We start from the raw sequence: 16,647 nt of genomic DNA, 5'->3' as shown, positions 1-16,647 counted from the left end.
AACGTGTTTAGGTTTAGTTTTAGACTGACTAGTTTATGTTGGTTCGGTTTTAAGTTTTAGTTCGTGTTGGTTCGTATTCTGGTTATGTCGTTTTTCATCTTCGGTTCGTGTTGGTTCGATTAAGTATGACTAATGTTTAGTTTTCTCTTTGCATTTCCGGTTTTAATGCTATCAAATTACCTTTTATTAATATTGTGCTTTCTTATGCTTGTTAATCTTACACTTTCTCCTTGCTATTCTGACAATACACAATTACTCAAACTAATCCATTTTGTTTTGGGATGGTAATGGGATTGATCCTGTACCCAATATGTACCCGATTACTCATCACCGGACAATATACGTGTTTGTTTGTTGAAGTTTACTCGTTGGGATCTAAATGTTACATATTTTTATTAACTAAGGAGATTAAAAAAATTAATAGCTAAAAAGATAATGAATTAATAGATTAACCGGTTAACTAAGGACGAAGAAAAATAAAAAAAACGTGTAATCCAAACTCATCCAAACTCGTGTAATTTGTACATAACTCATGTACACTATTTATTTAAACGAGTCAACAATGTTGGTGTGTTTAAGTTATGCTTAAATTTTTATAGAGCGGATAACTCACACACTCTCTACACCTGCTCGAAATTATATACATTGTCCACAATAGAAGACATTAAAAGTAAAACCTCAACCACTTGAGGAACACTAACACCAACAACTTAACTAAACTATTTATTATAAATATAATTTCTCTTTCTCCCACACATACAATTCAACTAGATTCAAAATTTTAACCCCATTAGCAACTCAACCAAATCAAATTTTCAATTAAAAAAATTAATAGAAAACATAAATGTAATCTGTTTCAGAAAATATAAAGTTATTTGTTTTATATAAAAAATTAAAAACTAAATAAATTTGATAAAATGAAAAGTTTCCATAGCATTGTGCATTAGAATAGTCTTTGGAATCATCTAAGGTCTAAATAAATTTGAATCCATGATATTTTTACATATTTCCCCTTCCTAACCTTATAAAATTTTAAAAGATATTAGAAGTAGATAACGGAAAGTGATACGGAAGTGTGTTAATACTATACTCTATTAATAGAGATGTTTTTTTTATATAAATTTTTCCTCTGATGAACCCACTTTTTAGATAATAATGTAAAATTGATACTTCGGGGTCCTAAAACTTGAGGGGATTCATAAATCACAATAACCCACTAGACCATCGCTCTCTCATGACAAACCATTGTTCTTCGATGCTGGATCATCGCTTGCCATCCAGAAACCTTTGAACATTTTTTTTAACTTTAATGCTCTATAGAAAACACTCAAAAGGACCCAATTATAAGAATTTTTTTATCTGGGAAACCAAGATTTTGGCTAGCATGGACCACCCGAACCCTCTTATAGTTCCACCACTGCCAATTAGTTTGGCCCGCTTTGATAAAAAAAAAATGTTGATTAGCCGCTACTACATTTTTGAGAAACAACAAACCTAACTAGGCAAATTTGAGTCGGTTAGATGGACCAACCAATTTAACACTCTAACGACAATTTGAATTGACATTTTAATTTGTTTTAAAAAGTAATATGTTATTATTATAAAACAGTCATAAGACAAGGTATTAACCGTCCATACTGATTTTAATGTTTCAGGCCCGACTCACTCAAAAACACCATCAAGAAAACTCACCGGTGTGACTTTATGAGAAAACCTCCCAAAATCTTTACCATCACCCCCTGTACCATTGGACCTGATTCCCATAGTTTATAGTTTATCGACCATTATGTTGTGTTCTCGAGTTGAGTTAAGTGAGAAGGAAATGAATCATTTCTTTTCATTTTAACTTTCTTTTCCCATTTTCTTCTGCTGGTTTGGAAAGAAAACGTACCCACTAATTTTACTCTTCTTTTCTCTTATTTTCTTTAATAAAACTTAGGATCACACATTTCGTTGTTTCTTTTTTCCCTGTCTTTCCTTAATGAAACCAGATAACGCAACACTTCACTTCCCTTATTTATTTCCTTCTCTTTTCCTTTCTTTTTAATGTAACCCATACAAAATTAACTTATACAAAATTAAATTAACCATGTGGAATAATAATAATAATCAATATGCCAAATGCGACCAGTTGGTTACCATGGTGGCTGGAATCTCATGCCTTTTGGTTGTTGCTCACAGCATCGCCACATTCGTCGAACCTAGACGCTTTATCCTTTAAAATGCATCTTCTTCCATTATGCATCAAACCTTCATCTCGAATAATAAACCTTTACAAACCCTACCGCTGTCATCACCACCGCCACTTATCGGTTCCTAATAATATTAGGGCTTCTTCAATTTCAACTGCTGCTTCAACCGAACCACAGACCATGGCTCAAGATGGATCATCCACACGTCAGCATCCATTGCAGGTTTAACCTAATTAGGTTATCGATGTATTTGTATTTGTATTTGTATATGCTTGATTTATTGTTTAGTGGCTGAGTGATCTGTTAGTTTTGGAAAGTGAATTAGGTTGTGACTTGTGAGTGAATGAATTTGATTAAATTTGTGAAATAATAAGTAATTAGGTTTATTGAAATATGAATTGGTTAATTTGAACTTAGAAGTTGAATTTGGGGGTTTTTTTGGATCTAGGTATGGAATACTAGAGATGTAAACTGAGCTTGACTAGGCTCGAGCTCGGCTTGTTTAACTTATAGAAAGCTCGAGCTTGCTTGGCTCGTTTTGAGCTCGATTTCTAAAGCTCGAGCTAGATTGTGATTAGTTTTTCAATCTCAAGCTCGGCTCTATTCGAGCTTTTTTGTGAGCGTTCTCGAGTGGCTCGGCTTGTTTACACTCCCATATGGAAACTAGGGTTGTGCAAAGTTGGTTCGGTTTTGTGCTCGATTTCTAAAGCTTGAGCTAGATTGTGATTAGTTTTTCAATCTCAAGCTCGGCTCTATTCGAGCTTTTTTGTGAGCGTTCTCGAGTGGCTCGGCTTGTTTACACTCCCATATGGAAACTAGGGTTGTGCAAAGTTGGTTCGGTTTTGAGCTCGATTTCTAAAGCTTGAGCTAGCTTGTGAGTAGTTTTTCAATCTCAAGCTCGGCTCTATTTGAGCTGTTCTGTGAGCCGTTCTCGAGTGGCTCGGCTCGTTTACACTACCATATGGAAACTAGGGGTGTGCAAAGTTGGTTCGGTTTCGGTTATGGCCTATGGGGCTTAACAACAACCATAACCGAGCTTCGGTTATGGAAAATCACTTAACCATAACTAAATGGTTGGTTATGGGTCGGTTTCGGTCAACTTCGGTTAATTGTCCAATGTATTTTTTTTATCGCAACCAAATGGTTGGTTTCCATCGGTTATGGGTCGGTTTCGGTTAAGTTCGGTAAATTGTCCAACGTTGGTTTTCCTCTTTGTTTTGGTTGAAAACGGTTTCCTAGCTCAATTATGAAGTTTTTAAACTGAAATATGCTGATTCCAAGTTTGGTTATGGTGTTCCAAGCTCAGTTATAGACAATTGCAGCATGAATTTAAATGTTTGAATCTAGAAATTGAAGTATAGAATTTGGAAAAAACACAAACAGACAAGGTTCGGTTCAGTTTGGGTTAAAGTCAGTTGACAAAGAAACATTAACCGTAACTCGTAACCGAATGGTCAATTAACCAGATTCACTTAACCATAACCAATCGGTTTTGTTGGTTATGGTTGATTCTTTCGGTTAACCGTTTGGTTTTCCGTTATGGTTCGGTCTTTGCTCTCACCCCTAATGCAAACACTGGGGAACTGTAAGATTATGGTTTAATTTGAGCCACTATACGTAATGGTGTATGACAATCATTGATTTCAGTCATATTGTTTGTCACACTATTTTCATTGTGTGATCTTTGAATGTATACTTGGTATAAAGTCTTCTCTCAAACCTTATAACAGTTAGGTTTGTTATTGATTTTTCAGGTTGCAAAACGCTTGGAGAAATTTAAAACAACAATATTCACACAAATGAGTTCACTCGCGATACAACACGGAGCAATAAACCTCGGTCAAGGATTCCCGAACTTTGACGGGCCCGAGTTTGTCAAAGAAGCCGCCATTCAAGCCATAAAAGACGGTAAAAACCAGTACGCGCGCGGGTATGGTGTACCTGATCTCAACTCAGCCATCGCATACCGTTTCCATAAAGACACCGGGCTCACAGTTGACCCGGAAAAAGAAATAACCGTCACTTCTGGTTGCACGGAAGCCATTGCTGCCACTATTTTAGGATTAATCAACCCTGGAGACGAGGTAATCGTTTTTGCCCCGTTTTATGATTCTTATGAAGCAACATTATCAATGGCGGGTGCCAAGATTACATGCATCACCCTTCGTCCTCCCGACTTTGCCCTTCCGATTGAAGAACTAAAATCCAAAGTTTCAAAAAATACCCGTGCCATTCTCATGAACACTCCACATAACCCGACGGGTAAAATGTTTACCCATGAAGAACTTGATCAAATCGCATCATTATGCATTGAAAACGATGTTTTAGTATTTAGTGATGAAGTTTATGACAAATTATCATTTGAAATGGATCATATTTCCATTGCATCGCTCCCTGGGATGTACGAAAGAACCGTGACGTTAAACTCATTAGGAAAAACGTTTTCACTAACGGGCTGGAAAATCGGGTGGGCCATAGCCCCGACACATTTGATCTGGGGTGTTAAACAAGCCCATTCTTACTTGACTTTTGCCACGTCAACACCTATGCAATATGCTGCTGCGACGGCTTTGCGGGCCCCGGATTCTTATTACGAGGAGTTGAGGAAGGATTACAAGGCGAAGAAGGAGATTTTGGTTGCGGGTTTGAAGAGTGTCGGGTTTAACGTTTACCCGTCAAGTGGGACCTACTTTGTCGTGGTGGATCATACCCCGTTCGGGCTTCCTGATGATGTAGCGTTTTGTGAGTATTTGATTAAGGAAGTTGGTGTTGTGGCGATCCCGACGAGTGTGTTCTATTTGGACCCGAGCGAAGGGAAGAACCTGGTGAGGTTTACTTTTTGTAAAGACGAGGAGACGCTTAGGAATGCCGTTGCAAGAATGAAAGAGCGACTAGTGCGTAAGTGATGCTTATGTGTAATCGCGGGTAGGGGTATGTAGTGACTGATGGATGCCTTGATGCTATGTCTATTTGTTGCTGTGTTTTTGTTTGTGTAATTGGTTACATTATACTTCGTTTTAAATAAATCCGAAGACGATAAACATTGTCTTCAGATGCGGATACTTCAGGTCTTAGGACTGTGATGAAGATTATTGCGAAAACGGGTCAGAAATGAAGAACCCATTTTAGCAATAATCTTCATTTCAAGCATCTTATTATTTGATGATAATAGCCTAACTTTACCAACAGTTTGAGATTTAATCATTTAAAGCACGGTGTTTTAAATACTGGTTCATACCGGCCGGTTGAACCGGTAATACCGGGTTTCGCATATCAAGCCGGTATTTTGAGCGTGGTATTTTTGGGCAATTTGCTGCGTTTTCTAAAATACGGGTTTAAAGCCAAGAGATTTTTGATATTTTGTGCCCTATATTTTTTTAAAAATTACTTTTAACCTAACGATTAAGATTGAAACGAGTATACTTTTCGATTATTTTTTAAAAAATAAGTAGTGTTGTATTATTTTTTAATTATGGATTAACTTTTGGATTATATTTTACTATGGAATCATATGTTTTTTGGTTATTTTTTTAAGTTGAAGTTGCACTTATATCAAAATTACAAGATAAATTACATAAATCGGTTGAACCTTCCGGTGCAACCTGGTTTTGCCAGTTGTACCATTTTTTAGGCTAATCCGGTACGAGTAAAATACCGGTTTTTAAAACATATTTAAAACAACACTAGTTTCAAAAAATACTTTCTAGGTCAGTCTTTGACCTCAAATTGCTAAAAATAACGTCCACGTGGATTGCCAAATCTTAGATGCAATCTCAATTAATTCAAAATCTTTTAGGATTTCTTATACTTGCTTTCAATTGGATTGTTGGAAGGTCTCTTTTGACTTTATGTTGATTACATAAAGGTTCATGTGACTCTTTTTAAATCACACTCCACTCTCCCTCTAGTCTCTTCATGTTTTTACTTAAAAAAGAAACGAAACTCAATGAGCCGAGCTTATTTGAGCTCGAGCCAAACTCGAGTCTCAAATAAAGCTTGTTTAGTTATCAGCTTGAGCCTTGTATAAGGAGCTCATTTAGGCTCGTCGAGGCTTAACGAGCCTTGTGTGTTTTTAAGTTTCGTTTCTAGTATTGATCTCACACTACACACTAGTTTAAGGTTTTTCAAAAGATATATATAAATATATAAAAACATATATAAATTAATCAATATATAATAAACAAGCCGAGTTTAAGCTTGAAATGACAACTCCCAAGCCGAGCTTTAGAAAAATAGCTCGAAACAAGTCGAGCTCGAACCCTTGCAAGTCAAAACGAGTAGAGCTGACCCAAGAACACCAAAGCAAGAGCAAAACTAAAAATGGAATTTACATCAATCCTTTGTCTAAAGACAATATTCACACGATGTTTCACCGATGAAAAGAAAAACTTGTACTATTGATGCCTTCAACAATACGGTTAGGAATATGTCTTGTATGATTGAATATTGTTGCGTTCATAGCATTCCAGATGTACCAACATTGTAAGGATCACCGCATGTAATACCTTCTTCAAAGATGGATTCGTATATGGGCTACTACCAAAATTTAATAGATCTTTGATTGGGCATGTATAGAGACTTCACTCTTTCATCAAATATGCTACTAATTCAAACAAACATTATCAAAGTGAATAAAACCCCTTCTATCAATATTCAAGTAGATAACAATGATATTGTGGGATCTCATTTGAAACCGTCAATTTTGGTCTTATGCTCATCAGAAACAGCCAACTAAATCCGATTAATATTGAATTCAGCCGAATTAATTAGTGGAGTGGAGACTCATTGGATTTGACAACTGATAGATTATTGGCTAATTAGCCCAAAATTAAGCAGCGGGGTGGAGACTAATGATAAATCAAGGATTAATCGTCGCATAGTCAAGATTTTTACAACACTTCTCACACTAGTTTTAGCGAGTGTTGTAAAATCCCAACCAATCCTGATTAATCGTTAGTCCGTACTCCACCAAATTGTCGCCGATTAATCCCAATTTGTCCAAAATCAGTCAAAAGTTGAAACTTTTATACACAAAATTTGGAATATCTACCTATTATACTAAAGTAAAATAATTGGGACACATGTCACTAGGAGATTCATTTTCAGCCAAAATTTCCCGCTCAAACTATTTTCCTGTTTTTAATGGAAACTTATTTATGTCAGTGTAATTAAAACATATCAATCAATCATTTAATCAAATAACTAATTACCTAAATTATAGAGATTAAAAATTTAAGGATATTTATGTCAGTACAATAAAAATATTTTATATCTTTAATGAAATCATATCTACCTTTTTTTATTAAATCAATTTATACATACATTTCAGTGTAAAAGATGAATGTGGTATGGACGATATTTATATCTATAATCTATATAAACGAAAACCCAAAAATCATATGTGTCGCGATTTGGTTGTTCATCCTTTTTATAGAAGCCACCAGATTTCTTGATTTTTAAGTGGAGACCTTACATTGATTTAACCCAAATTCATGGGTATGAGTCTTACCAAAACCAGATATCTCTTAAACGGGTTATAATATCTCATTAAATTAAAAATTAATCTTACCAATTATTTGATATGAAAATCCTATAAAATAAGAATATACTAAAATTTAATATCCAATTTAAAAAGAAAAAGATATTATTTATAATTAATAAATAATTTTATAGTAAAAAACATAAGCGGGTCATGGGTCACCAAATCCAGATAGCTTTTAAACGTGTTATAACATATCATTTATTTATGAAACTCTTTCATCATTAAACCCTAAGTATATTATTAATTTTTTTACAATAAAGAAAATTAAAATCCAAAAAATAAATATAAAAAACGAAAAATGTAATACAACCATTCTCTCAAGTCATCAGATTACTTTATTTGTAAATGAAGGCTTCTCACGCATTTGTCCCGAATTCACGAGTAAAGGTCTCACCAAACCCAGATAGCTCTTAAACGGGTTATAACATCTCATTATATTAAAAAATAATCTTATCAAATATTTGATATGAAAATCTTATAAAATTAGAATATACTAAAAATTAATATCCTATTTTATTTTAAAAACAGATATTATTTATAATTAAGAAACAATTTTATAATAAAGAAAATAAACGGGTAATGGGTATCACCAAACCCAGATAGCTTTTAAACCGGATTATAACATATCATTTATTTGTGAAACCATTTATCATTAAACCCAAGTATATTAATTATTAATTTTTTACAATAAATAAAATTAAAATCCAAATATACATATATAAATATTAAAAACGAATAATGTAAAATAACCACCGTAATACGGAGGATAAAATCTAGTATATGCATACTTGAAAATTTACATATTAATTCTAATCCGATTAATCGCTAGTCCCTACCCTACCGTCCAACTAACGACACTTAACCAAACACATTTTATAATGCCCAATTTAAAATGTATTCACAGCTAATGAGTTGAGTAAAATCCCAATAAGATCAAACGGGTCAACTCTCCGTTCCACGGAAGCTGCCTGTGAATCAATTGAATCAAATCAATTCAATCGTACGCGCCTACAGCTACCCCCCCCCCCCCCCTCATACACACACACGCACACATATATATATAATAACAATCTCCACAACCAGATCTTCAAATTACCGCTACTTCCTGCAGATCTCAGATCTCATGTATCCGAGTCTAAATTTTCGTTTTCTTATTATTATTTTCTTCTTCGTCGTTATACTCGCTGCGTCTCGTGTTTACACACAGGTACACTATTGATTTGTGCTTTCAGTAGGATTCAAAGTAATTGTTTAATTAATTAATTAATTATTATTATTATTTGTTTAGGATGTTGAAGGTGAGAAGAACGATGGTGAAGACTCAACAACCGGATCTGTTATAGATCTAGGCCGACGTGGCAAAGTGAGTCAACTAAACCCTAGGTTTTTATTATTTTAGCTTCATTTTGATTTGATTTGTGTATTTAATTGTAATGTAATGTAATGAATGATTATTGAGATTGATTTAGACTACTAGGAGATAATAAGCCAGGTAAACTAATATAGGTTTAGTCGTAGTTATGCTCTAAGCAGTTAATGCGGAAAAATATCGGATATCAGTCGAGGACCAATATTTGAGATATCGGTAATGTTAATATCATGCAGAATTTATACATATATAGAGCACTTTAACACTAACAATTCAGTATACTCTCCTACAATTAACAAATTATCCTTTTGTAACTTGCAAAACACTAATAATTGTAGCAAGTAGGAACTGATTAAGACTCAAAACACCAACAATAAACACTAAAAGTTGAAAATTAAGACTTGAAACACTAATATCGGGAATATCGGTGATATATCGGTCAATAGCGTCTATATTATCGGTACCGATATTTCACATGAGGACCGATAACCAAGATACCACCGAGATTGATGGCATAGGTTATGTTAATTGATTGTGGATCGATTAAATTTTGGTACATTGGAACTAAGGGTGTAAACAAACTGATCGGCTTGTTTTGACTTACAAAAAGGTTTAGGTTGAGAGCTTTTTTCTAAAGCTCATGCAGTCATGCTCGGTACGTGAGTCGTTTTTTCAGGCTCGTGCTCAGCTCGTTTGTTACTTATTAATTCAATTATATAAACCTTTAAGTTACTTATATTTTTATATAAAATGAGAGAAACTTTAAGCGCGCCTAAGCTCAGCTCAAGCTTGGTTGTGCAGTGAGGTAAAACTTAAAATTACACAAGGCTCATATAGGCTCGACAAGCTTAAACGAGCTTCACATACAAGGCTCGAGCGTGGGCTCGATAACTAAGCGAGCTTTGTTTGAGGCTCGGGCTCGGCTCGAGCTTGAAAAAGGTCAGCTCGTTTTGAGTTCGAGCTTGAAAAAGGTCAGCTTGTTTCGAGCTTTTTATCAAGCTAATCTCAAGTAGCTCCCAAGCTGCTCGGCTCGAATTGGAACTCTTTTTGTTTAGCTCTGGGCATTTAGAGGTGACATTTAGCTTGAGTTTAAGTTGTTAGAGGTGTTGCTTTGTGATGGGATCTGCTAAGCATGTTATCTTGTCTGGTTTTTTAGATTCAAAATGCAGCAATGAGACATGCATAGATAGAGTATGCACTATGCACCGAAAATTTCTTCATTCTAATGTTGAAATTACACCATATGGTCTGTTTCATGTTAAAAACTTCGTCGTGGCTTATAACCCTTGCCACATGAATTTGTAATCCTTGAAGCCCTACACTTGTTTTTAAAGTATTTTCTTGTATGTTTGATCTTATTTTCACACTGGTCTTAAATCTGAATTCAGTATGATGAGATCGTTAAGTTGACAGTTGCTGTCTGATTTTTGTAGCTTGATTAAGAATTCTAACCTTTCAGATTCCTATTTTTAATTGTTTTTGATTTTTATATATGATATAGTATGACAGTCTATGTTGTTTTTTGAAGTATTGAACAACATGCTATCATTAATTTTGTATAATTCATCTGAATGTGTATATTAATATTGTGCAGGTTGTTGTGGAGACACTTAAAAACAATGTTTTAGGTGACAAGATTGACCCAAAAGTTGTACTAAATTTGGATCCTGGTCTGGGAATCTTTGATGCATTCTTTGCTAGTTTTTCAATGATCCTTGTCAGCGAGGTGTGTGCTGTTTCCTCATATTCTCAACTTCTTGTATAAGTTATTGTTGCACAACGAAGACATACATTTTTGTTACCCGCTATTAAACAAATGCCAGATTTGGGCTATGTTTTATCTCTAACTAAATAGAAAATAAGTCAAATGGGTTAAAAGCAGCCCAAAGCTTGCTTATATTGACATATAACTTCCTCGGGTCACTTCAATAAACAAATATGTAGTTATTGAAATAATATAAAATCATATTTAGCAGACCAGCGATTTGTAGAAAAATCAACTTTTTTGCACTATAAGTGTTTCCGGATGTATGACTTCTGGTTGAATATTTTTTTGGTGATTAATTGCTCTGATTCTATGAGCCTTTCTTCTTTTAAATAACTAACTCAATTTTCCATTTATTGATTTCTTGTAGATTGGAGATGAGACTTTCATTATAGCAGCTCTTATGGCAATGCGTCATCCAAAGTCAATTGTTTTATCTGGTGCCCTCAGTGCACTGTTTGTGATGACGGTACACACAAATACAGATATACCATGCTTTACGAGCCTTAATTGCAAATGTTGGTTTGTTTTGAAATAATTAAAGATTTATTTTGGTTGACTTGGTATGCAGATACTTTCCACAGGGCTTGGTAGGATTGTTCCAAATTTGATATCCAGGAAGCACACAAACAGTGCTGCTACAGGCATGTAGTTGACTTTTTTGCTTTAGTGTTGATTATTATGCATAAATACTTTTAAGGGTTCATACTTTTTGCTTGTGGTTCTCGTATTTAAACTGCATATAAAATATGAAGATTGGTAGACATTAAGTTTTTGCTTGTCAATGCAGTTCTTTATGCATTTTTTGGGCTCCGTTTGCTCTATATTGCTTGGAGATCAGATTCAAAAGCGTCTCAGAAAAAGGAGATGGAAGAAGTAAGTCTTTATTTATTTTGCACTCTAAACACTAGATCATACTTTTAGTGGATGTTACGAAGACAATTGTCGAAAATACCCCTCATTTTGTTCATATAACATGTTGTCTTTATTTCTGTCAAAGTTTCGTGTGCATATAGTCCCATAAAATGTCAAATTTCTATTATGTTTATCACCTAAATGTATTTTTGCTTTCTATTGATTAAATTGACAACAAACTGTATACAGGTAGAAGAAAAACTTGAATCAGGACAAGGAAAAACTGCTGTCCGTCGGTTTTTTTCTAGGTTCTGTACGCCTATTTTCTTGGAGGTACGTTTAATACAATGGTTCATAAGTTCATTATTATTATTGCTTATTTTTTATCGCCGCATGAATTTATTTAAGATGCACAAAAGTTAACGAAGCCAAGTATTTTAAACTTAAAATTTAATCACGGGAATAATTTATTTTCTTGTTGTATTTTGCGTGCAGTCGTTTATCTTGACATTTTTAGCCGAGTGGGGGGATCGAAGCCAGATTGCAACAATTGCTGTAAGATATATTCTTCTATATTTTTTTATCCGACCATATTATTACAACATATTACAACCCAAACCGACCCAATATTAACTAAATGGGTCGACATTACCACCATGAATTTGATAAATTACCCTTGGATTTGCAGTTAGCGACGCATAAAAACGCCGTCGGGGTTGCTGTGGGGGCGACAATAGGTCACACGATCTGCACATCAGTAGCAGTAGTTGGTGGAAGTATGTTGGCATCAAAAATATCACAAGGGACAGTTGCAACAGTTGGTGGACTGTTATTTCTCGGGTTTTCTTTATTGTCATATTTCTACCCTCCTCTATAACAAATTAACAACGGTTAGGTTCATTATTAATGTTTGATATATATATTATTCTCTTTTTAAGTTTATTATTGTATTCTTTTTGTATTAATATGTGTAAAACATTATCTTAAATGGATAGTTTTGACCCATCAAAACAAAGGTTAGTGAATCCAAAGAATTTTTTTTATTTGTTTTGGTTTTCGATTGATTTTTACCGGGTTGGGTCTTTAAATTTAACCTAGGTTTTAGTAATAATGTGCACTTTTTTAGTGCTCTTTTAAAGGGAAACTGGTTCGGGTTGGTCAACAGAAAGTCAAAATTGGATTGAGTGCAAACTGGTTCTGTTTGAAACTGGTTTCTTGACCAGGTTATGATTGGTTTGTTGACCAGTTGAGTGTAAAATTGGGTGAGTTTATATTTGATACGTTTGTTTGTTCTAGTATAGTTTCATTTGGTTTTCGGTTTTGTTCCACTTTGTTCTTGGTTTTGACTCGACTTAGTTTGACCCGAATGACTTGATGAAAGCTACTCAATACATTATTATAAACCCGAAATAATACGAGCGTACTTATTAGCTTTAACGTATATTTTTGGTGCTCATTTATAGTGAAGGCCTAAAGGCTAGTCATCCTTATTTATGAATTATGACTTTTGACATTATAGCATTTACCCATGCTACCAACATCAAATTAAATCAGCTATTTAATTTATATCTCTTTTTTAACTTCTAATTTATATCTTTGTCTGATTTTATTTTCTAGCAAATTTGTTATTTCCTTAATCTGATTATTCACAGTTTGGTAAGAAAAAAAAAGAGAATAGCGTACCAGTGCTTATAAAAAATTTGTAGTGTTAAAATGATTTTGTAATGCAAGACGGAATTTTAAATTTTAATTGTTAATTGTATTTTTTTTAACCATCAATGAAAGTCTAGCTATTTGGGGTATCGCAATGACAATTAATTATATTACATGAGGCAAGTGAAACAAGGATTAAAAAAAGAGAAGTATTATCAAGAAAAATTGATACGATAATGAATGAGTTTTAAAACTTAAAACTTTTGAGTTCCACTCAATTTTAAACATGGGAGTTTCAAGTCAAGTATTTAAAAAAAAGAATAAATTTTGTTTAGAACAATTTATTCCTTTGTTTAATTCTCAAAGTTGTTTCATCTTTGTGTTAAATTCTTTGATAGAATTGGGTTCCCTATATATATATACCAAGGGTACCTTAATACCAAGATATAATCATTTTTATCTAGAACGTCTAGCAATCGTTGATCTTCTACTTTTCTTGAGGTAACAATTAGGTTTCTTGTATCCTCCCTGACTATACAAACTGTTTCAATTGTTATACCTTAAAAAAACACACGAACTCGGAAAACTTAAAAGCTGTTTTAGGGCGTCATGTTAAACACGAGATCCTCAACCAATTTTTTATTCATAGGTATCTTCTTCTACATATCTTGCGTTTTATTTATTTCCAAGTGTAAGTAATTTATTATTTTCTTTTACATTCTTGTATTGCAATAAATAAATAATCGACTTTTATTATTATTCATGTTATTATTATTATTTTATTACTTCTCTTAGACCAAACGTAATAGTGGAGGGGGGAAGCGCCCCCCTCTTTCTCCATTGGCCAAAATCTTCCGGCCCCATCTTCTAACTTCAAGCGCTCGAACTGCCCCCCTCCAAAATGCCCTATAACGAAGGGCCTTATAAGCGCTGGAACAAAATTCTAGAACACCAATCGTAAGGATACAAACAATTTATGCTTTTAACAACTTTCTATTTTATTTCAATTAAACAATTTGTGTACTTAAAAATTAAGAATACTCACAACTTTTGTTTTCAAACACAACAAAACTTTGGAGTATTCTCACTTTTAACATTCTGTTGGTTAATAAAAAATTTTATCTTAACTATTTTAATATATTAATTCTGCTTATTTGCTGCAATTGCTGCGTTAGGTACGTACATATTTGTAGATTATCGGGTCGGGTTAGAAACCGTGCAACTCAACTCTATACCCGAAACTTCATGCCCAAGCTGCGAATCTTTTTAAAGTACTTTGATTGAAAATAGCTCTGGTTACCATTATTACTTTGTAATAAAAAAGAGATGAATATTATGTTGGGACTAAAAATACTTATATTCTGAATTTTATTAACTTTTTAGAAAAATAGCAGCATCTAATGGAGCTAATGTGATGGTGAGTCAAGCGGTAGCGAATGCGATTGCAAATCATGCCGAGAAACCCAAAAAGTTCTCGGGGTCGCACTTTAAAATGTGGCAACAAAAGATGCTATTCTACCTCACTACCTTGAACCTTGCAAGGTTTTTGACTGAATCCCCTCCCCAAGTTACGGAAGGGGGGACTAATACCCAAGGTTTGAGCGCGGTAAATATGTGGAAGCATTCGGAATTCTTGTGTCGCAACTTCGTGTTGAATGGCCTAGTGGACGAGTTGTATGGTGTGTTTTGCTCTATTAAGACTGCTAAAGAATTATGGGAGTCTTTAGACTGCAAATATAATATAGAGCATACTGGAACAATGAAAATTGTGGTCGCCCGTTTCTTAGACTACAAAATGGTCGATTCCAAGACTTTGATAAGCCAGATCCAAGAATTACAAGTTATTTTGCAAGATATCCACGCGGAGTGGATGACCCTTTGTGAGACTTTTCAAGTGGCCGCCATGATTGAAAAGTTGCCTCCTAGTTGGGCGGATTTTAAGAACTACCTCAAGTATAAGCTAAAGGAAATGACCATGAATGAGCTTGTGGTCCGTCTTCGTACTGAAGAGGACAACAGAATAGCCCAAAAGGGCGCCCTCTTGCCAGCTGCGGCTAAGGCACATGTTGTGGAGTATGGACAAACATCACGGGACAACAAGAGCAAAGGTAACGACAAAGTGAAAGTGAATTTTCTTCACCTTGTAATGAAACGGGATATGAAAAAGAAGCCTCCACCCTTCCAAGACAACCGTAACAAATGTAAGAAGGTACCAAAACGTGAGCCATCAAGAAGGTAAGCAAACCAATGATCGATCTCATAAGCAATCACTCTAAAATCACTGTGTTTTTGAACTGTGTTGTATTGCATCCGATTCCACGGTTCCAACTTCAGACGACAGACAGCCATCATTGAAGAACAATAAACCGATTTAGAGCTTTTGCATTTGGTTTTAAGTTGATTTAGTAGTTTACTTTGATTTCGTGTTCATTTAGACTTTATTTTCCTCGCATTTTTATCGTATTAAAGTTAGTGAGCGCATCTTAATTTTTCAACGCCAATCATCTAGGAGTGTTCAATATTCGAATCTGACTACATTATATGAAACGCGCATTGACATTCTAGTGTTCATACATTTTATTTTTCTTATACTACTTGTTGGAATAATAACTAATAAATAATAACGTAAAAGCACTTAATTGCCCTCTTAAATGAACATTGACTAGATTTTCAAAATTATCTATGGCTTTGACTTTCTGACATAACGTGAACCAAACATGAAATTTACGGGTTTGAGTTTAGTATAAACGAGTCTGCGGCCAGTTTTAGGTCGAATCCGTGAACATATTTAGCTAAACGGGTCTGGTTTGTGTCAACCCAGCGGGTTCATGGGCTGAGTCATTTAACCTATGTATTTCTTTATTATATTTTTTTAAAACATGCTTTATTTAAAAAAAAACTTTTCGGTTAAAGTGTTCGGCCAACCTGCGAATATACGAGTTTTGTCTAGGCTCACGTGTCTTTAAAAAATGTTTTGGTTCAGGTCGTGTTCTCATTCATGCTAGGTTTAACCCGCCAACGCGCGCATGTGTCTTTCACAAAATGTTCTAGTTCAGGTTGTGTTCCGGTTCATGTTAGATTTGACCCGAAAACACGACTTGTTTAACACCCCTAACCGGTACTCAATTCCCGGTTTTACCTCCACAGATTTTTGTAACAGCTCACAAGATTCTCAAGTTTATTCTCAACAAGTCTATGAGGTTTGGGAAGAACTAAGGGAAACTTATGAAAAAATAGATGGTTCGGTGGTGTTTAACTTGTATAAAAAATA

The 16,647-nt window shown here is 34.4% G+C and overlaps 3 protein-coding genes across 3 annotated transcripts; all 3 read left to right on the top strand.

The window, feature by feature from the left end:
• The first annotated feature begins 2,320 nt into the window (after window positions 1-2,320).
• On the top strand, window positions 2,321-5,245 carry LOC143559157 (uncharacterized). The gene is made up of 2 exons (XM_077047827.1): window positions 2,321-2,414; window positions 3,947-5,245. The coding sequence occupies exons 1-2, from the start codon at window positions 2,373-2,375 to the stop codon at window positions 5,096-5,098; spliced, it is 1,194 nt and encodes a 397-aa protein (XP_076903942.1). The 5' UTR covers window positions 2,321-2,372; the 3' UTR covers window positions 5,099-5,245.
• Window positions 5,246-8,857: 3,612 nt separating this feature from the next.
• On the top strand, window positions 8,858-12,761 carry LOC143559156 (GDT1-like protein 4). Its single transcript, XM_077047826.1, has 9 exons — window positions 8,858-8,941; window positions 9,023-9,097; window positions 10,698-10,829; window positions 11,239-11,337; window positions 11,440-11,512; window positions 11,659-11,744; window positions 11,973-12,056; window positions 12,219-12,278; window positions 12,412-12,761. The coding sequence occupies exons 1-9, from the start codon at window positions 8,858-8,860 to the stop codon at window positions 12,598-12,600; spliced, it is 882 nt and encodes a 293-aa protein (XP_076903941.1). The 3' UTR covers window positions 12,601-12,761.
• LOC143559171 (uncharacterized) lies at window positions 12,711-15,615 on the top strand. The gene is made up of 3 exons (XM_077047839.1): window positions 12,711-12,739; window positions 12,863-12,946; window positions 14,760-15,615. The coding sequence occupies exons 1-3, from the start codon at window positions 12,711-12,713 to the stop codon at window positions 15,613-15,615; spliced, it is 969 nt and encodes a 322-aa protein (XP_076903954.1).
• The last annotated feature ends 1,032 nt before the right edge of the window (window positions 15,616-16,647 follow it).

This window comes from Bidens hawaiensis, unplaced genomic scaffold (assembly GCF_021521415.1).
Source record: "Bidens hawaiensis isolate Kalapana, Puna unplaced genomic scaffold, B.hawaiensis_p1.1 tig00019721_1, whole genome shotgun sequence".
Classification (NCBI taxonomy): Eukaryota; Viridiplantae; Streptophyta; class Magnoliopsida; order Asterales; family Asteraceae; genus Bidens; species Bidens hawaiensis.
The sequence above is the reverse complement of the archived record's forward strand: the minus strand, read 5'-3'. Positions and strand labels throughout refer to the sequence as shown.

Bases quoted from the DNA above. Each gene is read 5' to 3' on its own strand.
- LOC143559157 (XM_077047827.1), top strand. From the start codon at position 2,373: ATGGCTCAAGATGGATCATCCACACGTCAGCATCCATTGCAG. The intron at 2,415-3,946 runs GTTTAACCTAAT...TTGATTTTTCAG, and splicing joins CACGTCAGCATCCATTGCAG to GTTGCAAAACGCTTGGAGAA.
- LOC143559156 (XM_077047826.1), top strand. From the start codon at position 8,858: ATGTATCCGAGTCTAAATTTTCGTTTTCTTATTATTATTTTCTTCTTC. The intron at 10,830-11,238 runs GTGTGTGCTGTT...GATTTCTTGTAG, and splicing joins CAATGATCCTTGTCAGCGAG to ATTGGAGATGAGACTTTCAT. The intron at 12,057-12,218 runs GTACGTTTAATA...TTTTGCGTGCAG, and splicing joins GTACGCCTATTTTCTTGGAG to TCGTTTATCTTGACATTTTT.
- LOC143559171 (XM_077047839.1), top strand. From the start codon at position 12,711: ATGGATAGTTTTGACCCATCAAAACAAAG. The intron at 12,740-12,862 runs GTTAGTGAATCC...GCTCTTTTAAAG, and splicing joins TTTGACCCATCAAAACAAAG to GGAAACTGGTTCGGGTTGGT. The intron at 12,947-14,759 runs GTTATGATTGGT...TTAACTTTTTAG, and splicing joins GAAACTGGTTTCTTGACCAG to AAAAATAGCAGCATCTAATG.